Below are 27,526 nucleotides of genomic sequence, written 5' to 3' on the forward strand. Positions count from 1 at the left end.
CACACACACACACACACACACACACACACACACACACACACACACACACACACACACACACACACACACACACACACACACACACACACGAGTCAAGGAGACACTGGAGATTCCCAGGGTATAACAATATGAAGGACAGGCAGTGGGTGGAGACGATGGTTAGAGAGGTGACAGAGAGTGAAAGAAAATTAAGAGGTGACAGTGGGACTAGATGCAAAAGAAAACCAAAGGTAGAGGTGGATGAGTATACAAGGAGAAAAGTTAGGGAAAACAGATAGGTGAGAAGTCAGCTGGAGACGGAACTGGAAACTTTGTAAAGGAGAAAGAAGGAGAAAAGGGATGAGGAACGGGTTGTCAAGCAAAGGGAACTCAGGCAGAGATTGCAAGAGGATTTGGAGATGTATTTGGAAGGTGTTAGGGAGAATGTTGGAGGAATTCAGGTTATATTATAAGATGTGATACAAGTAAAAATGAGATGGAACAGCAAGTGGAGTTTAGGGAAGTGACTAATGGGAGGATACAGAGTTTTCCAAGCTTAAGGAAGGTGATAAGGAGACAATGGTGGGTGAAGTTACTGAGGAGGAACTGATAACAGTATGGAGGAAAACAGCAAGGAGGAAGTTACCATGAGTGGATAGTATCCTATTGAAATTGTGGGAAATAGTATAGAGACACATGGTGGACATATGGAGAGACTTACTTAACAAAATAATGAGAGGTGACCCTCCTCTGGATTCAAGGAAGGAAGCAGTTTTAACAGTCATTTTAAAGGAAGGAAACCATCCTGTCCTCCACTCTCCTACACACCCATATCAGTGCTTAACCATGACTATAAGGTATTTATGTCTAAAACTGCTAATAGATTAGCCTTGGTGTTGCGAGGTAGCCTTCAGGGAGACCAGTACTTGTTTGTATGGAGATGGAGGTCAACAGATACTGCTATAAAAAACATTAGTTATGCTGCAGAATGCACAGTTGGGTAATAAAGTTACTTATTCTGTCACTGGATGCCGAGAAGGCTTTTGATCAGTTTAGGTGGGATATGTGTTTGATCTGATGAGGAAGTGGGGCTTACCAGAAAAGATAATAAAGATGGTATGGAGATTAAATGAGGGTGTGAAGGCCAGGGAGATTATAAGAGCAGGAATGTCAAAAGAGTTTACTTTGGATAGAGAAAAGAGGCAGAGGTGCCTTTGTCTCCCTTGTCATTTGCTGTGCATTTGGATATATGAATATATAACTGCAGGGAGGGGTACAAAGGAAGATTAGTATGCTTGTTGATGATATTTTGATAACAGTGATAAAACCAGAAGTGGAGGTACAAATATTGTAGGCTAAAGCTGCAGGCCATGGTGGTAAATATGAAGGCAGATGAGGGAGTATGGTATGGTGTGGTATAGTATGGTATGGTATGGAATGGGATGACAGGACACAGATATTAGGTATTTGGGGATACAGATACGTACGATTCTGCAAGATTCACTGAAAGTCAGACATGAGAAAGCATACTTGAAAAGTAAGGAATTATTGGCGATGTGGCAATCAATACCTTTAGAGCTGGACCAGAGATTCATATCTTTATCCTAGTCAGGTGTTCTGGCAGTTACCACAAATACAGTTTTTTTAAGAGGGTAATGCAGATGATGGCTCAGTTTTTATGGGACAATGAGATGTAGTGCTGCTTGGGAAGTGTTAACTACGCCCAATACAGCTGAGGATTTGGATGTCGAGATATTAAGACATATTTGTAGGCAAATCAGTTAGTACTGCTAGTCAAGGGGATGTATTGTGACTATGCAGTGGAGTGGAATGGAAAAATGAATGCTACTGGAGATCCAAGAGGAGTTGAAGAGGAGATAGTATATATGGACAGCATTGTTGGAGGTGTCATGGAAAAGACAGAGGAATATTATATTAGAGGAGGAAAGGATGTTAGTAGATAGGATGATTGGGATGAGAAACTGAAGAACTGGAAGACAGAAGTGCATTTAATAGGGGGGAATGCAGCAGAAAGGCAGATACATTAGGGAATAGGATGAAATATTGGTCACAGGTGTTAGTAAGGATGAGAATTAAGATGTAGGGGGAATTTAATTCAGATGAGAAGTTGAGGTGGACTTATGTAGAAGTAAGAAGTGTGACACAGAATACAGCAAACACAAGGGTGCGGGCAAAGTACAAGATATAATACAAAAAATAACAGATTTGACAGAAAGCTGAGGTTCAATGAAGGGATTAACATGAAGGTTACATGGACTACTGCAGGTTTTAAAATACAGTATTATAAATAAAATGAAGTCAATGTGTTAAAAATCTGTAAAGATAGAGATTTCGGAGCAAGAGTGGTTAAACATACATAAGATATCCAAATGTGCAACCAAAAAGGCAATTTTGTATATTTAAGCTGCAAATGACATTGCAGGTATTTTATACACTTAATTGGGTATTAAGAATGTTTGGTAGCTTATGAATAGAATATTGGAGATGTGAGAGTATATATTTTGGGAACATGGACAATTGGCGAGAAGTAAGGAGGGCTTACAAGAGTTAATAGATGGGATATTACATAGACATGTAATAGTAACTATACTTTTGGGGTGGATAAAGGAGATAATTAAAAGTGAGCAAAGACTTTCTAAATGCTTATTACTCTAAATGCATTACTCTGTAGAAAGTCATGGCCCACAAAGTTTTCCTTTTCACACTGTAGTGAAATCGGTGGTGGTGCTGCGGTAGCGTTGTCGCCTCACAGTAAGACGTTGTTCTGTTCAATTCTCAGCTAGAGCGTCTTCTGTGTAGAGACATGAGTGAATGGGCGTACCTTCGTTGAAGGTTGTGCGTCAGGGCTGGCAACTCGGCACATAAAAATCTACAGCCAATCATTAGAGGACCGGAGGTCCACTGTAGTGACCCCTAACTGGGAAAAGCCGAAAGACACAACAACAACACTGTAGTGAAATCTTGGAGTTGTTATATATAATTAGCAGGGATGGGGGTGCAGGTAGGCTTGGTACTTGCAAAAAAAAAACTTCAATTACAAGTTTTCTTTCTTTTTGATATTTTTGATAGTGTGTAGTTTTTACGGACTGGACCCGTATATATACACACACACACACACACACACACACACACACACACACACACACACACACACACACACACACACACACACACACACACACACAGACACACACACACACACACACACACACATCTATAGCTATATCTGCGTCTACACATCTACATCTATATCTATATCTATATCTATATTCTATTCTTAACAATAAGCAAATCAGAATAATGAATCCAGATAAGGGTGGGGGCTTAGTGGTCATGGATACAAATGATTATATTAATAGAATGTTAGCTATGTTGTACTCTGATCCATATGAAGAGGCATCTATAAACCAGATGCACACAGCATATAGAGGGATTGACCTCACTCTGGAAGAAATTTTACTTAATAATCAGATTTCTATGCAGGATTTTAATTTTATATCAGTTCCTGACCCTAAGAACCCCCTATTTTTGGTATCCCAAAATTACATAATGATTTAGTTGATCCCCCATTGTGCCCTGTAGTAGATGCCAGGGCCTGTAAGACCTATTGTCTAGCTAAATATACTGATTTTATACTCAGAATATAGTTAAGGATAGTCAATGTATACTTAGGGACTTTTAGGATTTTTTTATCTAAAATGTCCAATATTAGTTTTAGTGAGGACTTGATATTTGTTACGCTAGATGTTCAAGATCTCTATTCAGTTATTCTGCAAGAACTGGAAATAGAATGGTTATATGAGTACCTTTGTTATACTGGTATGGATAAGGACAAGTCCTTAGTCTTGAGGTGCATTATGACTATGGTTCTTGAAAATAATTTTCTTGTTCTTGAGAATCAATTTTTTTAGGAAGAGGACTGGTGTAGCTATGGGGGCAATTTGTGCCCCAAAATTTGCTAATGCGGTCCTTGCTTATCAGGAAATAAACTTTGTGTTACATTCTGAGTTTATTGGGCTTTTTATGGACGTTATTTAGATGATTTGATTTTTTTGTGGAGAGACAGCAAGGAAGGGTTGATGGAGTTTGTTAACTATTTGAATACGACCACTTAGCTTTTGAGATTCACTCTTAACATACAAGGGGATGCAGTTAATTTCTTAGATGTAACTATTAGGAAGAATATGGAAATGTAGATGTTTTGAACCTACCGTTTATCATAAACCTTCCAATTCTAATTCTTTTTTGCATTTTGATAGTATGCACCTTCTACATCAGAAAAAATCCCTTGTTAAGGGGCATTGTGTACACCTGGCTAAGATGTTTACTGATGAGGGTGAATTTCTAAATGAAGTGATAAGTTGAGGAAGATATTTATGGTGAGAGGGTACCCTGAGTCCTTTTTGGCTGAAATGTTCTCTGAAGTAAGTGTAAAAAGAAAGACAGGTCATTTTGTCCCTCTATTAAGAGGGGGGACTATGTTCGCCTTAGATAGGTGACGAGGGACTACTGATCCTCAGGAATTTGAAAGAGTAAATGTGGAGTTGTGCTTCTAATGCTGAATCATTTGAATGTATCAAAAGAGTCAGCATTAGGGGTGTGTGTGTGTGTGTGTGTGTATATATATATATATATATATATATATATATATATATATATATATATATGAGACAGCATTTGTGGATTAGGGTAAATTGAGGTAAGGGTTAGGTAACAGGATAGATGGCAGAAGTGTATGTGCGAGCATTTGCTGGTTAGGTTTAAAGCAAATGCTAACTAAGAGGATAGATGTAATTGTGTGCTTGGGAGCATGTGTACGTGTGTGTGTGTGTGTGTGTGTGTGTGTGTGTGTGTGTGTGTGTGTGTGTGTGTGTGTGTGTCTGTCTGTTAGTGTTATTGTTATTGCATGTAGTGCATATCCAAGATGTCTAGTGTAGTAGTTGATACGATCATAGAAAGTTATTAGGCTAATAGCCCTATGGCTCTTTCAAGCCTAGCCAAGTTCTTACCATTATTTCCATGATTGGCACCTATTGCCCCTGTCCAAGAAGGACACTGGTGGACCCCCGGGGTGAATTTATGATCACCCATCCAGTCATCCACACTGCGTTTGAAGAAGGCATATGAAGTGCTCTGTTGCACTCTGCTTTGACATGAAGTGGGAGTCTATTCCAAAGGTGTGGTAACCTCTGGGACACAAATCTGTCCCTCCAGGAGGTTTTATTAATGCCATATACCAGGTTAAGGCCTTTAGATTGAGTAACCCCTGTACCATTTGACTTTCGGATATGAAGCATTTCCAATAATGCAGGGTCAGAGATTGCCTTATATGCAAGGGAAAGATCACCTCTGAGTAGCCTGTATGAAACAGAATAAAGTGACAGTGATGTCAGGCGATCCCCATAGGACAGATGGTGAAGACCTTGAATTTTCCTTGTGAGGAACCTTTGTGGTTTCTCCAATTGCTGCAGGTGCTTAGAAAGGTACTTACCAAAATGGGTATTGCACACAATTATTGGCCCGATGAGGAAAGATTACAGCGAGGTTATAATTTATTTTTTTCTGGAGGCAATGCCCTTACTTATGAGATGAGCAATACAGAATGCCCTTCTTACCACTGTGGAGACATGGTGGTCAAAGGTAAGGTTGCTGTCAACCTGTGTGCTTAGGTCTATCACCACTAAGTGTGCACTTAAGGTGTTGCTGTTGATGTGGTAGTTACAGGAACATTGCTTTTAATGAAAGGAATGATAATACATTCTGAGTTTAAAGCCATTCATTTGGCACCAATCATTTGTTTGTGTAAGACCCTCTTGAAGGATGTTGACATCATTTTGAAATTCTATGACCGCTCCCAGTTTGAAGTCATCAGCAAACTTTGTCGGCCACAGACCTTTAGTTTTTGCTTGTACTTTGGAGAAACAGATTCCAAACAGTAGATGTCCCAGGACTGATCCCTGTGGAACACCACTGGTTACAGGTCTGCTGTTGGAGGTGGAGTCCTCTGTTTTGACTATATGAGTTCTATCAGTGAGCCAGTTAGTGACCCATCTAATGGTATAAGGGTTGATGCCTAGTTGGGTGAGTTTGTCAATGATGCCCGAGTGGGGGATAGTGTCAAATGCCTTGGCTAAGTCCAGGTAGGCTGTACGCACAGATTTCCCCTAATCCAGGGCCTTGGTGGCTATCTCAAAGAAGTCCACCAGGTTTAACAGGCATGATCTCCCTTTGACAAATCCAAACTGAGTAGGGTCAAGTGTTTGGAGGCTACCTATATTTTTGTTGATAAGGTCCACGATGATTCACTCCATGGCCTCAGATAAGGCTAGAAAGGCTAATAGGTCTATAGTTCCCAGGATCAGTAGAAGCACCACCATTGTGCAAAGGAATAACAATGGCTATTTTCCATTCAGCTGGAATGAAGCCAGTGCTTAGACTATGATTGAAAAGCGTACCCAATGGTGTTGCTAATTCATGTTGGAGTCCATATAGGATGCAGCCTGGGATGTTATCAGGTCCCATAGATGCTGTGTTTTTGGCCTTAGAGAGGGCATTTACAACCTGCTCTTTAGGGACACAAGGTAGGGGACAGGTGGTAGGGATGTCATGGGGTATGTGTGGCGGGGACAGAGGAGTGAAGTTTTCACAGAACCTGTCAGCCAACAGGTTAGTGATGTCCACAAGCTCAGTATATGTGGTATCATTAACTACCACTTCTGCACAAATCTGGGCCTTTCCTTTTAGGTTATGGGTGTAACTATAGAATGCCTTGTTGTTGCCCTTTGTTGAGGAAGCTAATCTGGACTCATTGTTTGCTTTGGAGGACTTCACGAGAAGTCTTATTTGCTTGTTTAAGCTGAGGAGGGAGTGTTTCCAGTTTAGGAGGGCTTCCTCCCTTTTACTCATAGACAGCAATTTCTTCCTCTGATTGTAAAGCCGGTTAATGGCAGTTGCCCACCAGGCAGGTTTGATCTTCCTTGAGGAGCTTGTTTTGGTCCTATCAGGTATGGCAGAGTCAATGCAGTTACACAGGTGTTTGTATAAAGCACTGGTGTAGAGCTCAGCATAGTTGCCAGTTCCATCTGAGGGAGGAGGTGCAGTGAAGTTATTTATACCATTCCGTAAGAGGTTATAATCTGCTTTGGAGAAACTTTTTAGTTTAATTACTGCTGGGGAGGGGGGATTAGGTGTGATAGTTACTTTGAATGAGACTGATTTGTGGTCAGATCTGACCAGGGATGACCTCACAGTTGGGGTGCTACAGTGGTCCCCCATACTGGGTAAGCACCAGATCCAGGATGTTGGCACCTCTTGTGGGGGTGTCAACCAGCTGATCTGAGGCATTGGAGTTAACAAAGTCGAGGAACCTTTGGGCAAGTGAGTTTGTGCACAAATAATTTACCCAGTCAATGGACGGGTAGTTAAAGACGTTCAAAACCATGGTTTTGGATGTATCTTGACAGACACAAGTAGATCCAAATAAGCACAATGGGTGTCCTGATTCATGCAGGGGATCCTGTAGCTGGCGATGACTTAAACAGGTATCCTATGAACAGTTAATTGTACCTGAAGTATCTCGGAGTCATACTGTTTAACTAATCTGGAGGTATATTTATCTTTAATGAATATTGATACACCACTACCTTTAGTTTTCACAGCTTCAGTTTGAGGTCTGAACATGTGGAAGGAGGTGTAACCCGGTATGGCTAGGGTGCTCCCCACAGCCTTGAACCAGGTCTCCATGACTACACAAACGTCTGTGTCTTCCAAAGTGAAGACTGCTTCCAGTGAGTGCAGTTTCATGTTGAGACGCCTAGCATTTAGCAGTATAACTTTGAGATTGCTTTTAGATGGAGTTTTTATTCTGGGAATTTTGTTCTTGAGACACTGCCTAAAAAAGGCACTATGGGGTGGCAAGAGCCCTAGCCAGTAGCTGAAATCTCAGGGGTGACAGATGAAGACCATCTCTGTCAAAGCATCAAGGTTTGTTGATCATGTCAACCCAGGCTGACAGACAGTGGATCCCCTTAGAATGACACCAGAAGCTAAGCCAATTATTGAAGTCAGTCATTTTCGGTTTGTATTGAGGCATCATCCTAGGTGAAGGTAAGATGCTGCTTAAGGCTAGGGACATATCAGCCTGAGACACATACTCTGAGAGCTCAGTCATGTCTCTCTTCATACAGTCCAGAGAGGTACATCTCAAGTTCACATCAACATGGATTATGATGGAGTCACAACAGTACCTGTTGTTGAGAGACTTGAGTGCATGTGTGACATAGCAGATCCTGGCACCTGACAGACAGCTGTTCGTGACCTTTTCCTTATCCAGCCTGGTGAGAGGGACATCTGTGTGTCTCAAGAAGAAATCACCTATGACTAATATGTTTGATTTTGTGTTTTGCCTTAAGGGCTTGACTGATGAGACACTGGTGTGTGAGCTATTATGTGTAACATGTTCTGCAGAGGAAATATTATGTGTAGCATGCTTGTGTTTGTGTTTGAGAAGTCTCTGGTGTTTAGGTTTGTTTCTGGTGAGGACTTCTGCATATGTAGGTAAGTGTGATGTGGGTTTGGGTGGAGTAGGAGGTGAGGTATGCATGCTAGCAATCCGCTCATTGTCATATGTACTGATTGATGTGTGAGAGAGCATGGATTCAAGGTTCTTAATACAGTGGCATCTCTCACACATTGTGTTTGTGTGGACTAGGAGTAGAGGGTTGTCAGTGAACATGAGACAGTTGCTACACTTCCTCAAGATGCCCATGTCAACCAGGCTGACTGGAGAAACTGTGGGAAATTGTCTAGCCATAGTGATAGGTAAATTTAAATGATCAGGAAATGTGGTCACACTTAGGAGTGGCTAGTGGGTGAGAGGTGTGTTGGTACCTCGGAGGCTAGGCTTAGTGTTCCACCTGACAGTACAGCAGGGCCACGAGAAAACTCTGGAGGACCACAAGCAAAGTGCTAATGGAAAATTTAACAAACAAAATGTTTGTGTCTGTAACCACCAGTGGTAACCACAATAAGCTGCAATGCATGATGGAGTGCTACACACAAACAACTTCAAATGAGGAACTTATAAAACAAGAAAATACCCTTTTTAACTCAAACTAGCCAATAAGAATGCTCACTCTGAGCTCTAGTCCAATCACCCTCGATTAGATGGTACCCAGATAGCATTCTCCTCACACAATGATGCAGAAGGGCCTTCACCAACAAAGGTGGCTTGAAGTTGATGCTCAGACATTAGAAAACAGACCCAGAAATAGACAGGACCAAGGGACTCACAATGTATACAAAGGTATAACAACCTGCACTAAGTAACAAGGTCAGGGGGAGAGTAGGGGGGACGGTTGAACACAAATGAAGTGCGACTACTCAGATGGAATGTTATGGTGAGTACATAACTTCTTTATCTGAAGTAGTTTACTTCATTTGGTCTTCAACCTGTGGGACAGAGTCCCCAGCTATCAAAAACTCCTGGGTGGCCCTCATGCAGGGATATTCCGGAGCACTGCAGAGCTAAATAATGCTCTGTTCCTAGACACAATATCCAGTTTGTGATGTGAAATGAAGGTATGAGATAAGGACTGGCTGCTGAACAGATATTGTTCAGAGACACACTAGACCAGAAGACAGCTGAAGTAGCCATAGATCGAGTAGAATGTGCCTTCACTTGTCCTGGGGGAAACATTCCTTTAACAGAATAAGCTCAAACAATGCATTGGGAGATCCAGTGAGCAATGGTTACCTTAGAAACTGGCTTATCTAAGAAGGGTTTAGAATAAGACACAAATAGTTGATCAAATTTACGAAAAGGTTTTGCCCTGTGCAAATAGGATCTCAGTTGTCTATGAACATCTAGCAGGTGCAACTTGTATTTCCCTTTGTTTTGAAAGTTAGGGAAAAAAACTGGCAAACTGACAGTTTAATTAATACTGGCTTCCGAGGCTACCTTAGGAAGGAAAGATGGATTACTGCGCAATGACACCCTGTCTTTGTGAAAAATAATGTAAGGCATTTTGACAGAGAAAGTCTGGAGCTCTGATACTCTTCTGACTGATGTAATGGCAAACAAGAAGGCAATTTTCCAGGTTACAAATTGCAAATCAAATGAAGCTGCAGGTTCAAAGGGTGTGGAGACTAATGCCTGTAACACTAAAGTAAGATCCCACAGACACATAGGGTCCTTAACCAGAAGTCTAAGAAGGAAGGTACCCTTAAGGAAAGTCTTACAAAGTTTGGAAGAAGCCAAGGAAGATGTTCACCCCCACATAAAAATTAGAAATTGCTGCCAGCTGGACTTTAACTGTAGATGAACTCGCACCCTGATGAAAAATACTCTCCAGAAAATCTAAGACTGCCGAAAGCGGGGCAGTAAAGGGATCCAAGGCCCGCTGAGTGGCCCATGTGGAGTGGAGTGGAGAGGGTCTAGACGGAGTCCGAGGATGAGATGGTCAGAGGTCTCAACACCGTAAAAACCCTCTCCACCATGTTGAAGGCTAAGGGGGAACAAACCACCTGGGAACCCCCGACCCGACATGGGAGTCAGAGCCGAGACTCTAGGAGATGAGACACCAAAAGGAATGCTCCACTCCGAAGCACTAGACCAGACAGCACCCCCCCCAGATCTGACCCCAAGGCTACCGGATCTGACAAGCTCAAGGCAATGGCTGGTATCAAAGTACATGGTACTGTCGGCGCCGAACCTTCGACCCCGAGGGTCCTCGGATCCAAAAACCTCTGAAAACACCAGTTGGATTGGAGAAGGAGTTAATGGATGGAAAAAAGGTTGCAAGGACCCCCCTCCAGAGATAGAAGGTGCCAGCAGGACCCCCATCTGGATCTGAGCACTGATAAACCTCTGTATCATCTTGTCCATCTCAGCCTTGCTAAGGCTCCAGGTGGAGCGGGATGACACCACCGAAACTGGTTGTGAAAGGCAGTGGGGAGAGGAGCTAGCAGGGGACTGGCTATGGGGTTCCTTGAGCTCGAGGGAGAACCTTGGAGAAAGGAGCCAAGGAGACCCAGGCCTAGTTGGAGGCCTCACTTTGAGTGGTGGACCTGCCTGTGACAAGAGACGGGGGGGGGGCAGCTTGCCAAGCCTGTCGTTTTTACTCTTATATCCTTCCCCAGACCTAAAGGTGGGATTTTCCATTTACTATGATACATCTTTCTAGTGGAAGATTTATGAGCCGCTACCAAAATTGACTTAACAGGGGATGACAATTCGGGTGTCCTAATGATCATGGGAACTGGACTGTCCAAGTCTGGGTGAGGAATCCTTGAGAGATGAGAAAGAAGATCTGAAACTGGATCCAATGTCCATGGAGGAACTACCAGATGAGACCATAGTATGGGAAACCAAACTTGGTGAGGCCAGAATGGGGTGATGAGGATCAGTGTTCCCCAGCCTTCAGGCTGGGGTCTTCCCCCTGCAGGTGGTTCAGCGTGAAAAACTCGCTGCATTTCACATTGGAAGGAGATGCGAAGAGACTGCAGCAAGGATAACCCCACCTCTGAAAGATCTGTTCCACGACTGAAGGATTCAAGAGACCACTCGTAAGGCATCAGGGTAGATCTGCTGAGCCTATCTGCTAAGATGTTGAGCCACCCCGGAATGTGTGTTGCCACCAGAAAGCATCCAGTAGAGCTTGCCCATTCCCACTCTCTCATGGCTTCTCAACAGAGGGGATAAGATCTAGTTCCCCCTTGTTTGTTGATATACCAGACCACTGACATATTGTCTGTCTGAACTGCAATCGTCCCTAGAGGAAGATGAGCATGAAGGGCCTGCAATGCAAGTAGGAGCACCCTCATCTCTAGTACGTTGATATGCAAGCTGGTCTCGGAAGGAGATGCCTTGAACTGTCCTTCCCGAGCAGTGCCCACCCCCCCAGCTGGGAGGCATCCATGGTCACCGTGGTTTTGGGAAAGGCAGGATGAAATGAGCATCTCCTGAGGAGGTCCGGGGACTGAATCCACCACCAAAGGGAGTCCCTGTATACTCTTAAGATCTGCACATGAAAGGACGGAGGAAGATCTAACAGGGAACACTGGACTGCAAGTGTCCACTGAAGAACTCTCATATGAAGAAGAGCCATTGGCAGCAGATTGATCATGGCTGTCATGGAACCCAATGCCCTTGGGACTGCTTCAGCTGTCAGGACTTGGGTATGAAGAATACGCAACACATGTAATCTTAGATTGCATATCCTGTCTGAAGTGAGGAAAACTTTTGTTTGAATAGTGTCCAACCAAGTGTCAATAAAGCCTAAAATTTGGACCGGGGCCAACAAGGACTTGTCCAGATTGATAGTGATGCTCATTTTGTTTGCTAGCAGAAAGAAGTAATCCCTGGCTTGGCAGAGTAGATGCTTGGAAGGGGCAGCAAAGAGCCAATCGTCCAGGTAAGGGAATACCTAAATACCCTGAAGCCTCAGGTGAGCCGCTACAACCGCCATCACCTTGGTGAACACCCTGGAGGCTGTGGTGAGACCAAAGGAAAGAGCTCTGAACTGACAATGATTGGCTCCCAGCTGGAAGCGGAGAAACCTCCTGGAGCACCTGTCCATCTCTATGTGATAGTATGCATCCTGGAGGTCGATCGAGCACATGCAATATCTGACCTCCAGAAAGGGCAGGATGGATTGAAGAGTGACCATCCGGAATTTCTCTTTGCCTACTGACAGGTTCAATGTGGACAGATCCAAGATGGGTCTGAGGTCTCCCATTTTCTTTGGCACCAAAAATAACCTGGAATAAATGCTGGATCCAGACTGGTCTATGGGGACCAGCTGGATGACTTGTTTCTTCAGCAGCTTTCCAATTACTAGCATTGCTTCCTCCATTTCCATGGGTGGAATAAATGGGAGGTGCTTGTTTGGAAAGGGTAGTTTCTTGAATGGAACAAAATATCCTCTAGATATGATTCACAACACCCAACGATCTGTCATAATGGACTCACGTGCTATTGGGTGCAGCGACAGACAACCCCTGACTGCCTCTAGAGATGAGCAGTCAGGCAACCCTTCAGGGCTGCTGGCTGGGTTTCTCTGAGAAGGGTTCTTGGGACCCAAAATTCCTTGGACCCCCTCTGGCTCTAGGGTGTCGTCTATCATAAACCCCTCTGCCTCTGGGGGAAGGAGAGTCCTGAGCATCCCAGGAAAATGCCTGAGACTTACAGAACCACATCTTCTTCATCCCTCACTGATTCCTGGAAAAGGATCTTTGAGGGGATAAGAAGCAGATCCCAATGGCAGACAGTGTCTTCCCATCCTTCTCTCTCTGGACCAGTGTCTCTTTGACAAATTTCCCGAAAGGGGAAGAACCATCATATGGGGCATTGGTAAAAGACACATCTGAGAACTGACACAACCAGAGCGAGGCATGACACCTGATGGCAACACCTGTCCTGGCCACCCTTGCGGCTCCCTCTGTGTCATGAGAGAGCAGTCACATGAACATATTCACAACCGCTTTAAGACTGGGTATTTAAGCAGAGAATGTCTTCTTGTCCTCTGCTGACATGGACTCTGTGGTTGACTCCAGGACTTCCTTCACAAGGTCTCACTGAAGTCGAATGACACGTGCCATGTGGCTCAGTGCCCTCACCGAGAAGGTCGCTGAAGCATACACTCACTTCCCAAAATGGTCCGTCACCCTCGATTCTCGATCAGGGGGATGAACCGTGGAGCTCTTCTGAGTGAGCTCCTTCTTAGTGGTGGCTGCCACCATCATCGCATCTACTGGGGACCCCTTGTTTCAGTGCGTCCTGTCTGACGGGGGGCTCAATACTTTGTCGCGGCACTTAGGGATGGGCTCTATGGTGTCCGGTTTCTTCCATGCCCTAGATGATATGAGATCCATTAAAGGATATGCAGGAGCCAAATGCCTCCAGGAACACAGACTTGTCCGAGGTTGGTTTTGGGGCAGACCACCCCCCCCCCTCTGGCGGAGGAGCTCCACGATGTCTCCAAATAAAACATCCTCGGGGGCGACCATGGGGAACCTTCTTCTTCCTCCAAGTCTGTCTTCAGTAAGGGATTCTGGTGGAGAGTCCAAGTGCCTATTCTTACACGTCTGTTTGCGAGGCACCTCCTCAGTGGGACTCCCTAGGGAGGACTCGCAAACCTCTTGCTGTTCTCTTGGGGGAACTTCCTAAGGCATCACAACCACGGGTTGTCTCTGAGACTTCAAGATGGTCGGAACCATACTCAGAGCGGAGAGGGTCTAGATGGAGTCCGAGGATGAGATGGTCAGAGGTCTCAACACCGTAAAAACCCTCTCCAACATGTTGAAGGCTGAGGGGGAACAAACCTCCTGGGAAACCCCGACCTGACAGGGGAGTCAGAGCCGAGACTCTAGGAGATGAGACGCCAAAAGGAATGCTCCGCTCCGAAGCACTAGACCAGACAGCACCCCCCCCAGATCTGACCCCAAGGCTACCGGATCTGACAAGCTCAAGGCAATGGCTGGTGTCAAGGTACATGGTACTGTCGGCGCCGAACCTTCACCCCGAGGGTCCTCGGATCCAAAAACCTCTGAAAACACCAGTTGGATTGGAGAAGGAGTTAATGGATGGAAAAAAGGTTGCAAGGACCCCCCTCCAGAGATAGAAGGTGCCAGCAGGACCCCCATCTGGATCTGAGCACTGATAAACCTCTGTATCATCTTGTCCATCTCAGCCTCGCTAAGGCTCCGGGTGGAGTGGGATGACACCACCGAAACTGGTTGTGAAAGGCAGTGGGGAGAAGAGCTAGCAGGGGACTGGCTATGGGGTTCCTTGAGCTCGGGGGAGAACCTCGGAGAAAGGAGCCAATGAGACCCTGGCCTAGTCGGAGGCCTCGCTTTGAGTGGTGGACCTGCCTGCGACAAGAGACGGGGGGGGGGCAGCTTGCCAAGCCTGTCTTTTTTAGTCTTATCTCCTTCCCCAGACCTAAAGGTGGGATTTTGAGTCCCAGAAGCTGGGGAAGAGGAAGACGATACAGCGGCTGCTGCTACCCCAGTGGAGGAAGAAAGGACTGCCGTCTTCGAGGAGGGAAGCAGGCCTTTGAGGATAAGTTTGTCCCACCTGTCCTTAAGTGCTCTGGGGTTGAACCGAGCACAAATAGGACAGGGGGACATAAGGTGGTCTGCACCCAGCCATACCACGCACAGAGTGTGGCCATCTGCTGTAGAGAGCTTATGGTCACACTCTGTACATTTTCTGAAGCCTGCTTTTGGGAAAAACTTTTTACCGATGCAGTCACGAAAAGATAAAGAAATAGAGAAGAGATAGAAGAAATTTGAATAAAGATAGCAAAAAATTACAACACCCAATAAAATTGGAGCTCAGACCAGGCTTGTTGCTATGCTGGCAGCAAACGAGATCTGAAGGGAGAAAGGGGGTATTATGGGTAGGGGAGGAGCTTGGAGCTCGGATCAACAGCTGGAAAATGCAGCCATGGCGGATCCGATGTGGATCCAAAACCCACAGATTGAAGACCAAATGAAGTAAACTACTTCAGATCAACTGGTTTTGGAGCACAAGTGCTTAAGCCAGAACTAAGACTCTTCACAATAACAGACACAAGAGGCCTACAACCAACAATTTCCAGCCAGAAGGAAGTAGGATATTCTCTCCTTCCACATAACTCTAGCCCACAAATCCTCCTAATGGTAAGTGGTTTGGAACCCAAGTGCTTACACCAGAATAAATACACTTAGAATAACAAGCACAATAAGTATTCACCAGCAGTTGTGTTACAGAAATGGTTTTCCTATGGTAAGGTTTTGAGTTAAGGTTAGTGGATGGGACAGGAGATGCCGAGAGTAGAGCAGCTAGTGTGGGGCAAGAGGGGTAACGGCCCTAGGTGCAAAGTACTGTGGGGTGCATGATCAGCTGATCCCCATCAGTCTTTAATACAATGCCAGCTTTTAAAAGCCAGTATTGCATTTGCACTCAAACCTGAGAGATGTAAAGCTATGTTTGTGGTCTAAACTGTAGCAATTGTTTGCTACAATGCAGCAAGCAGTTTGCTACAATAACAAAAAAATCCCTGGGATTCATTAATGGCTACACCATTCTGAGTGAGCTGAACAGACAACACAAGCATAACTCACATCTTCTTCCTCATACTTTTAGTTTTCCTGCTGATTTTCTTGCAGCCTTAAATATCAAGGGGAATTCATAAAGGTTACCACAAGGTGTACACTGCATGTACACTTAGTGTAATCTTTCCGAGTGACAAGTAAGCTCAAACATTGTGGTAGGGATGTTCTTGAATACAGATACTGTACACTTAGTGTAGGCATAAATGAATCTGTCTCAATGTCTTTTTTAACTAAAACCCGAGTGCTGGAGCTCTCTATGCAGGCAGTGTATAAACTGTAGCAAAGCAACTGTTTGCTACATTTGTAGCAAGCAATTTGCTACAGTTTAAAAAGAATATATGTATTTTTTTAATTAAAACATGAGCACTGTAGAGCTTCGTGCAGACAGGTTATAAAGTGCAGCAACTGTTTGCTACATTTGTAGGAAGTAGTTTGCTGCAGTTTACAAGAAGACTTTTTTTAAATATGTTGAAGGAGAGTTGGGGGCAGGGCACAGAAATGGGACCTGAATGGCTGAGTCAGGAGGGAGAGGGTACATGTTGTGCGTCTGGCCACCAGGTTGTTGGTGTGCCAGTAGAAGGAACGTCCATTTTTTTTTTTTTTGCTCTATACTTGACGAGCTGAGGGGTGGGGTGCTGGTTCATAGTACCAGCCCAGCCACTGATTGAACCAGCTGTGCTTGTGATGAAGGGTAATATGAAACGAGCAAGGAAAACTGGCCAGTCTGATTTCTTGCAATGTACCTATGCATCAAAAGTGTATATGTACAAAAGGGAATCAGCAACTTACATTCTGTCACAAGACCACTGTCTTCCACAAACTTCACAAAGACTTCACAATATCACTGACAGCCATTTTTTTCCTTGTACCAGTAACTCTGAAATACATGGGAAGAAGACTCTGTAGTCAACTTGCATTTTAAAAAAAGAGTGTCAAGAAATAAAAACTTTTACAAGAAACTTTATTATTTCTCCAGTAGAAATCCAACACAACAGAAAGACAGAAGCCACACAGTGACATTGCAAGAGTCTCATCAGATTGTATGAGTGTTATGAGCAGTGTTTCACAGGGGTCAGTGCTCAGACTTCTCCCTTTTGGTCTTTACTTCTTAGATCTCCAGGCAAACTGCCAAGACCTATGGCTAACAATGTTTGCTGATGACAGCAAACTGAGGCTTGTCATTAAGTCACCCCCTGACACTCAAATCCTCCTGCATGAGCTTTCCCCGGTGTACTAAAATGGGCTCAAACTGAAAGTTAGAAAGTCTAGTATTGTCACTGTTGGTAGACAGTCCCTCCAATATACAGACAACAAATCACTGCAAAAAATGAAACTGTAATCAGAGACCTAGGAACTTGAGCTGACATCACTTTCTTTGGATCACCATGTGACAATGTTTGTCAGGAAATTATTTTATTTAGCACAGTTAATTGCCAAAGGAATATATTTAAGGTCTAAAGAGGTAATCATTCCCCTATACTCAGCCTTGATAAGATCAATTACTGAGTACATTCCCACCTTTGGGATGTATCTCACTAAACATATCAAACAGTTATAAAGATCCCAAGGGGCTGGAAGCCCTACCCCTTTATACAGTGCCTTACAGGCTTATAGGCTCATAGGTTCATATATATATATATATATATATATATATATATATATATATATATATATATATATATATATATATATATATATCCTAGGCAAATGACCACAAGGGCCCTTATAAACCTAGCTACGCAACCCAACCCAAGTGTGTTCCTATGTAGCATGGGCGTTTATTAGGAGGGGGTAAGTTAGTTAGGAAGTTTCTAAAGGTTATGTGGGGTATGCTAGTTTGAGTATAGTTGCGGTCTGCCTCTGACAATCAAGAGACATGGAGACTAGACCCTGGGTGAATTTCCAATTTCTCATCCATTGGCCAAAGGTATGTTTAAGTAGGGTTAGGGATGGACTCTGTTTCACATAGATGGGAAGATATTTGTCTGGTTTACCACTCTGTACGAGACTTACTGCAGTGGTGATACTGCGGTAGCGTTGTCACCTCACAGTTAGACGTTGCCCGTTTGATTCTCAGTTAGAGCGTCTTCTGTGTGGCGACATACGTGAACGGGCGTTCCTTCGTTGAAGGTTGTGCTTTAGGCCCGGCAAGCCAGCATGTAAAACTTTACTGCCAATCATTAGCGGACTGGAGTTCCGCTGTGGTGACCCCTAACCGGGAAAAGCCGAACGACACAAACAAACAAAGCACTCTGTAAGAGACTTGGTTGTCTTTTATTTCTTGTATCTCTGTAAGTCCAGTGACTTCACTGATACTACAACCAAGGGGATATATTGGGTTAGCTCTCTGTCATGCCATTTGGTGTCACTGATGTGATAGCATATATTTAGTTGCCTAGACTGAGTGTTTGCTTTACTACTGGTTCTGTTTAGGTAAAGAAGGTCAAATAGTGTCAGTATGTTCATAGCCCAGATGTTACAAAGAGATCATCCCTCAGGAATCTGTATGGTACTGAGTACATGGACAGGACTTTTAGTCAATCAGAGTAGCTAAAGGTACTGAGACATGAGATCTTTTTGGTGAGTAAAACATTGAGGTCTCTTAAGTTGGTTTAGGAGGTTAGTGAGGTACATGCCAAGTGCTGCATTATATTCAATGATGGATCTAATATGGGACTGACAAAGTAGGACTATAACTTCTTCAGTTATTCGATAGGTAACATAAAGGATAAGCTGTGCAAGGTCAGAGGATTTTATAACAACCACAGAGACATGGTGGTCAAAGCAAAGTCTGTTATCCACACGTATCCAAGTGCCTGATGACTGTGTCAAATTTAACTGGAATGTTATCTACATGGTAAGCAGTAGTGGAGTTCGATTTACCATAGGAAACTATGCTGCATTTCATGATGATGAGGGGAAGCTCATGATTAGTACACCAAAGCACCTGTTTGGTCCTGCCCTTGTTGAAGAATTTGATTGTTAGAATAGAATTTGATAACCATCTTCAGCAAACATGATTAGCCATAGTCCCTCAATATTGACTTTTATATCACAGAAGTACATACATCAAAGGATACGGGATCCAGGACTGCATGTTGCAGAACATCACTTGTGATATTTTTCTGTCTACATCAAATATTTCTGACTTTGATAGTACAGGTTATGTCAGACAATAAATGCAGTGAACAGGGTAAGGCTTAATACTGAGTTTGGAGAGTCTGTCAATAATTCCAGCATGGAGAAAAATGTTAACAACCTTGGCATGGCTTGCCAAGGTGCAGATCAGCAGTGTGGACTGCATTCCCTTTATTCTTGTTCTAAGTAACCCTTTCAAAGGACTCAAACAGCACTTTTGTATTTGTTGTTTTATTAAATTAAAGTGACTTTAGTACGTTATGAGTGTTTTTTTTTGTTCTTTTTTTTTTGTGGATTTAAATAACATTCGGCATCCTACACTTCATCGGTAGCTTTTTGATAAGAAGCAATGTCATTTGTGTGAGATAAGGTACACTGAAGATCAGTTCAGTACAGAATTTTAGGTTACTTTTAAGCTTCCTAATGTAGTTGAAGAAGGCCTTATGGTTGTTTTTTGATTTAGATGCAATCCTAAGTTCTTAGTTAGCCTTACATTTCTTAATGGCAAGTTTGGCAGATTTACTTACCAGTTTTACATCCCTTTTTAGTGATGAAGTGGGTATCTTTTATTGATGGCCAAGAGCTTTTTCTTTTTCTTACAAAGTTTGTTGATGCAGTGGCCCCACCACATGCGTTTAGGTCTAAACTTGCCATTTTGGTTACGCTAGGTTGTTACAGATGACTCGATGCATCTTTCCAAGAGGAAGCAAAATTCACACCAGCAGGCAGCACCTTCAGCTGTAAGGTTTGATGAGGACCTGTATAACTTGTGATTATTAATAATAATAATTGGATTTTGGAGTAATCTCTTTATCTGAGAACAATATTCATGCTGTTCAGTTTTTTTAGTGTTAATTCAGGATTTGTCAATTGGTCGGCAAGGTTTGGCCAAGATGAAGTCAAATCTGAGTAGCCACAAGCTACTTGAGGTTACTATAGCAGATATTAGCTACAACTAAGTGTGATATATAGTTCTTACATCATGGTAGTGTTTTACTTCATTCATTAAGCTTTAACTAAATCAATTCGGACAATGCTAATCAGAAAAGAAGTAATACATTTTAGTGTTTGTGGTTTCCTGGCAGACCATTAAGGACTGAAGCCACTAAGTAATGATGTACATTTGATGTACATTTCATGTCATTCAGCAGAAGTATGCTACTGCAAAACATGTTATTATAACAACTTTATAATCTTATAAGAGCAATATTTAAAATCTAACCCTGATTTTGAGCCTTCACCCCCTTTATAGTTTGGGTTTGTCCAGATATTTTTTATTTTTAGAGGTTTAAAGGTTTTTAGGTTGACAGGTATGATGGTGAGATTAATATTAGTGTTTATAAATATCCTTAAACTATTTCAACATCTTTTCAATGATGAAAAACATGGACAGCAGCCTGTTTACTTGACTGATATGTTATTTTTCTCATAAATGGAATACTTAGAAACTTGTGGTGGTTTAACTAATGGGAGCAAGTTCAATTTTTCTCACTCCTTTAATGAGTGAGCATGTTGTTTTTGGCTTCATTAAGAGGTACATGCTTATCTCTGACTAGCTGACACCTTTTGCAGTTAATAAGGTACAGTTTGCCATGGGAACAGCAACTGGTGAATAAATTGTGTTTCTAAGTATTGTTAGGTTCTATGCTTTTCAGTGTTAGGCACATTCTGCCCAATTTTATAAAAATAGAACAATCTTTACAACATAATTTGGCAGTGTGACATTTTACTGCTTGAAACTCATTTTACAAATTGAAAAATAGATTTTTTTATCTTGACTGCTCTTCTTTCAAACCAAAGGTTTTTAGTTTTGTCTACACATTAAGTACTTCATCAACAAGTTTACAGGCCTGAATAGGAAGTCTACTGATATGGGATGCATGAAAGAGTTAATCTGCAAAGTAGATGCAATGTGCGGTTAATATAGTTTCTCTGAGCTGATCACGCTAAGATTTGCAGTTACTTACTTTTTGGCAGTTATTTAATTTCCTTTTAGCCCTCTCTCTTGCACTGACTTGTACCTGTGAGATGCAGCATCCTGGTGTAAAAGTGACAGACCCTGCTCTGAAATGCATACACAGCATCAACATTTTTTTAAATCACTTGTCCTAGGGAGGACTGCAGAGGTTGTAAAAACAGCAGGGTAGGCCAGACTTTTCCATACCCATTAACAGTCTCCAGCACATATGCATTTCTAAATATGTTACGGTATATAGTCCTTCCAATTCATCCTGGGCCTGCTCTAAGACTTCCTTCCAGTGGACTATGTTACATCTTCCATTAGAAGTGCCCATGGGGCACCTTACAAGTGTGCAAATCACTTCAACTGATTCTTCTCAACACAGAGCCACTTCTAGGATTGCCAGTCACCTCTCTCTGTGGCTGATAGTGAGCTTAACTAGCCTGATAAGGTACCTTATTTCTAGCCTTTGTAACCGAGACATCTTCCATTTAGTCATGCCTATTGCCATTTTAAGACTAATATATGGTGCTGCCCTTTGACAAATACAAAGTCCATAACAACCATAATGCACTGTATTGCATTGCTTTTTATAAGCCATAGCCAATTGGTTGTGAGAAGCTGTATTGTTAATATCATCAGTTTTCTGCTGTCATGTTGTTATGAATAAAAGTTTTGTTTGATTGAAGTAATGATGTATCCTGACATTTCTAACTGGACTGATGAAACCATGGAATAACCACTGGCGCACATGCTGTTACCACTGTCCTGAAAATGAATTCACAGCACAATTTTATTTTATTTTTCTACTTTAGTTGCAGTTTGTTTGCCAGGATAGTCCACTGGGCCATGAGGAGCCCGTCTTCAATGGAGTCCTGGGGAGAAAACCTTAAAAAAAAAATACAAATACAAAATTACAAAAAATTACAGCTTAACACATAAGAGTGAAGTTGTAGGAGGAAAACCAACATATTGAGTAAAAATAACATTTTGAGAGGCACAATGTAGTATAGTGTGCACATTGGTAATGCACTAATAGAAGTTTTACATAAAGTCAAAGTTTTTAAAAGGTACAGCTAACTAATGCAATAATTACTAAACTATTGATATTCTACAGTTATTAAGAAAAAGAAAAAAAGATTGTGCTAATTCCTACAGTTGGTTCCAGATATGAAACTATAAGATGCTATTATAAGAACATTACGGCTTCAAGAGAATAACTATTTTGAAGGAAGGTTATGCAGGATGGGAGCAAGAGCATTCCCATTGTGAGTTTAGGTGTGACTGAATTAAGGTTTTGAATGAAGAGAGGCAGCTAGTCGTATGGAGAGGAGGGGTGGAGAGAATTCCAGTAGTGTGCTAGGGAGAAGGACATTAGTTGTTTGCCTGATGGTCAGACAGGTTTAAGTAGCTCTATTAGGTTTTGTGAATTAGATCTAAGGAGTCTGTCAGGTTGATGCATTTTAAAAGTGGTGGCAAGGGAGGGACAGAGAGAGGGATTCAAAATAATTTTGTGAGCTTGGACAAGTTGAATGTAGCTGAGGTAATTGGGCAGTTCGAGCCAGTTCAGTTGATGTAAGGAAGTGCAGTGGTGGGAGGTGGATCTATGGCCGGTTGCAAATTTGGCTATTTTATTGTAGCAGGAGGAGAGTTTTGACTTGAGGGAGGATTGCGGGTTGGTAAGGATAGCGGCACCATATAGGATGGATGGAATGAGGTATGTATTAGTGAGGGTGAGCCTGGTGGAGGGAGAGATGTAACGAAAGTGGCAGTAGAGCATCCCAATTTTCTGATGAGTTTTTTTCATATTCAGTTTAGATGGTTATCAAACTTTAGCTGGTTGTTGACAAGGACCCCCAGTAGTTTAGCACTGGAGACTACTTTGAGGGGAGTATCATTTTGACTAGTGATTGAGAATGAGTTTTTATCTATGTCAGTGGTTTTGGAAGTGGTAAATATCATGAGTTTAGTTTTAGTTGCATTGAGTGCAAGATGGTTGTCCACCATCCATTTCTCAGTGGAAGAGAAGGCTTCTTGGGTTATTTTTGTTAAAGTGGAGATAGAGGGGGAAGAGCATATTATAGTTGAGACGTCAGCATATTGGGTGAGTTTGGCATTGGGGATAGCTAGGTAGAAGTCGTTTATGAATATATTGAATAGAAGGGGTCCTAGTATTGAACCCTGGGGGACATGTGTGAGAGTATTAAGGAAAGGGGAGGTGGTTTTTTTCCACCTAACTGCTTGTTGCCTATTTGTGAGGTAGCTGGTGAACCAGTTGACAGAGGAGTGGGACAGATTTAATTTGGAGAGCTTAGTAGGGAGAAGGTTATGAGAGATGGTGTCAAATGCCTTAGACAAGTCTAAGAGGAGAGTAGAGACGATATGGCCAGAGTTGCGGGCCTTGTTGACAGTTTCACAGAAAGAGAGGAGTGCTGTAGTGGTACTGTGTCCGGGTCTGAAACCATGTTGTGTGGGAGTTAAATGATGGTTCTTTATGAGATAGGATAAGAGCTGTAGATGGATGCATTTTTTGAGAAGTTTTGAGATGGGGGATAAGATTGCAATGGGTTGAAAGTGTGGAATATTATTACTGTTGCCGCCTTTATGAAATGGAATAATGAAGGCTTTTTTCCAGAGCTGGGGAATATGGCATTCAGAAATAGACCAATTTATTAGAATGCAAACGGGCAGAGCAATGCCATCTGTGGCTGCTTTTATGAAGTAGGATGGTATTTTGTCAGGGGCACTGGAACCAGGTTTCAATTTTAGAAGTTTTTTTATGGTTGCTATGGGGATGGCGTTAATGGAGAAGGAAGGGGTTGGAAGCTGGAGGTGGGGGGGTGTAGATGGGAGTGAGAAAGGGGATGTTGAATAGTTAGTGAAGGATGGTGTTAGTTTACCTATGGAGTCAATGAAGGAAGAGTTGAACTGGGTGGCTAAGTCCAAGCCAGAGGCATTTGGATTAGGGCAGGGGTTTTCTTTTTTTCCAGGACTGAGGAGAGATGAGATGCAATTCCATAATTTTTTGGAGTTCATGCTATGGTTCGTTTGCAGTGTCAAAAAGTAGGCTTTATGGTCTGAGATGATAAGTTTTTTTTACTTTGTTACGGAGTGTTTTATATTAATTGAGGGGGTGATATTTTTATTTTTGTGGTAACGCTTCCAAGCTTTATCCCGTAGTCGCATAGTAACTAAGGTATTTTTGGTTAACCAAGGTACCGGTTTACTTCTGATGCGTTTCCTTTTCAGAGAGGAAAAGGAGTCTAGTAAGTTTAGGAAAGTTGAGTTAAAGTAGGTGACAGCATTCTCAAAGGGAAGGGTCTTTAGTGGGTTCCAGTTTGTTCTTTTTAGTGCATTTGAAAATGTTCTGGGATTAAAGTTTTTTAGGCAGAGGTATAGGTGTGAGTTAGTTGAATGGAGGAGGGAAGGCAATGGGCAAATGGACAAACAAAACAAAAAAAGTACCATCACACCAACCAGGTGGCCAGATACATGCCACCTCTCTCCTGTCCCAGGCTCCTCAATGGAATCAGGTACCTGGAGCTATCGAAATGCAGGAGTCAACCAGGTTCCATTTCACCCCAGACCTTCTTTTCTCATATTTTAATAAACTATTTTTTTTTATTTTAAACTGTGACAAATTGTCGCTACAGTTTATACCCCACTCAGAGAGTTACAGCAGTCAGGTTTTGGTTAGGGATAGGGTTGCCACTCCTCCAATATTTTTTACGGACTATCCAGAAATCAAATTTATTCTCTGGTAGTCTGGAAAACACTGTACAAACTCCGGTATTCTGTTTCAAAAAAGGAAACAGACTATTAGAGTTTGTAAATCAGCTGATTTACTATGCTTTTTTACAGAAAAGCATAGTAAATCAGCTGAAAGCAGGCATTAGGAACAGAAAAAGAGGGCGTTCCCCTCCAGATGATGTCGCAGTGACATCATGAAATGTTCAGAGTGTGTGCGGGAGAAAGAACAGGGGTAGGCGTGGATACTGGTGATGCGAGGGGTGTGGCCCTTCTCAGGTTTTAGCCACAACGAAAGGTGACAATGCTAGTTAGGGAAAAGAAATCTATTTTTATTTTTAAACTGTTTGTTACAGTTTATACCCTGCATGGAGAGCTACAAAGTACAGGCTTTAGTTAGAAAAAAAAACAGAAACTTTTTTTTTTATTTTTAAACGGAAGCAGTTGCTATAGTTTAGACCAAACATGGAGCGCTACAGTACTCTGGTTTGACTTAAAAAAAAAAAAAGACAATTTTTTTTTTTTTTTTTTTTTTTTTTTTTACTTTTAAACCACAATAAATGACTTGCTACAAATGTAGCAGGCAGATGCTAAAGTTTAGACCACACAGACAGCACTTCAGCTCTCAGGTTTGACCACCAATCCATTACTGGCTTTTAAAAGCCGGTATGCACTAAAGAGTAATTGAGATGATGGAAACTAAACATCGACAGCTATCTCAGTGTTCTGCAAGCAAACTGTTAAGAAGTGAAATCCCAAATTACGTTTATTTTTTTGTTTTTAAATAACACATGCCAGAATAATGGAGCTGAGCGACTCAGAATATTAGGAATACTTTGGTTTAAAATGATGACATTTTTATCAGATGAAAATCAGAAAACCTGTAAAAAGCAATTTGTAATTATATAACATAGAGATTATCTTATAATGTATCAATCATGTGCTGCATTAATTTATCCATGGGAGCATAATAACAACTCTGCATGTTCTGATGTGGAACATATCTCATGTTTACTTTCTTGTGATGTAGCAGCATTTTGTCACACAGTAACCAGCTAAGACAACTCTGTCTGAACTGCCAACAAATGTCATGCTGTAGCTTTGGGTTTCATTCCTTCAATTGCCACTTGCATTGGTGTGATTCTGAAGAAGTCATTTAAGCAGAGAGAGCTGCTAAGCCTTAAGGTGATTAACAAACTATATTACAAAAAAACATCTGGGGATACAACCAAAAAAATAGGACTGTATGACCAACTGTATAATATACCATGCAATATACACGGTTTTCAATTATCTTAAGTTTATTTTTTTTGTTTTCTTTTTATGTTAAGTAAATTTGTATAAAAAAGACTACTTATATGTTAGTATATTCTGTGCTGTTCTTATGTTTTGGCATAATCACCCAGAAGCTACTGCTCTCACTACATATTCACAGAATGGAACTGCAGGTACATACACTCACGTGAACATGTACCTATGCGCACAGACAAATGCATACACATACACGTAAACACACACACACACACAAAAACATTCACACACGTGCACCCATATGTGCTGAAATATGTATGTGCATGCATACATGGTCATGAAGATTCACATACATGCGCGCGCGCGCACACACACACACACACACACATTTACACAACACAGAGACATACATAAGCACTCATATTACAAAAACTAGATAAGGTGAATGGTTATTTTAAAATCACTTGTGCTTTTAAGATGAACCCAATCTACCTGATTCAGTTCCTTTTGATCATGCCTTTTTGCCAGTCGTGCACATGGAGCCACGTTTAGTCCTGCTTGGGTTAGTGCTGCGATCCTCTTTTCAATGTCTGAAATCTTAACAGATATAGAAGTGATTAGCTTAATGAATAAAACTAAATTCAATAACAGCATTTCAATAACACTTCAGTAATGAACAACTCGGCATACATATGTATGTGCATCACTTCATTAACAAGTACAGGATTAGATGATAAAAACAGTGCTCTAGTTCTTGAAGTACATTCAACATATGATAAGAAATGGTAAGAGTAGTGTTGTTTTCTTTTCAGCTTTTTTGTAACATTTTACTTTGTGAAAAAGTGCTCATTTTAAGGGTAGTGTAAAGCAAACCAATTATGTTATTAACAGCTGACTGATAAGTGCTGCTTTCTTTTTTCTAAGTACTGATGGCTTAATAACCAACTATGCCTGTAACAGGAAAGCATTATATTCCTTTAATTATGAAAACAGCTTTAATACTGAAATATGGCGATGTAGTCTTTAATCATTTCTAAATGTGCCACTAGGAAGAAAAATACTATGTTATTACTGATATTCCAGATAATACTAAGTTCATGGTTTATGATATATAACAAAAACATAAAAATGAAAAATGAATATGAAAACATGGCTATTGTGAAAATGAGAACACATGGTATTTAATTTGCATTTCACACACACTAACTAAATGGGAATACTTAGGTAATGCAGTGTCAGTAGCATCATCACAGAAACACAGACACAAGAGAAAATGATGAAGGTTGAGTAATTTTATTATACTTTATTACTCTAAAATATTCTGGTGATTTG

General features: G+C 41.9%; 1 protein-coding gene across 3 annotated transcripts in view; it reads right to left on the bottom strand.

The window, feature by feature from the left end:
- The window catches only part of LOC122793475 (myosin VIIA and Rab interacting protein), a 2,819,605-nt gene that overhangs the window by 260,690 nt on the left and 2,531,389 nt on the right, over positions 1 to 27,526 (bottom strand). For all 3 annotated transcript variants that reach the window (XM_044061523.1, XM_044061522.1, XM_044061521.1), the window contains one exon: positions 26,687 to 26,791. In XM_044061523.1, coding sequence (XP_043917458.1) covers positions 26,687 to 26,791 — 105 coding nt within the window. The remainder of the gene's footprint in view (positions 1 to 26,686; positions 26,792 to 27,526) is intronic.

Source organism: Protopterus annectens, chromosome 2.part0 (assembly GCF_019279795.1).
Source record: "Protopterus annectens isolate FY-2018-M chromosome 2.part0, PAN1.0, whole genome shotgun sequence".
In the NCBI taxonomy this organism is placed as follows: Eukaryota; Metazoa; Chordata; order Ceratodontiformes; family Protopteridae; genus Protopterus; species Protopterus annectens.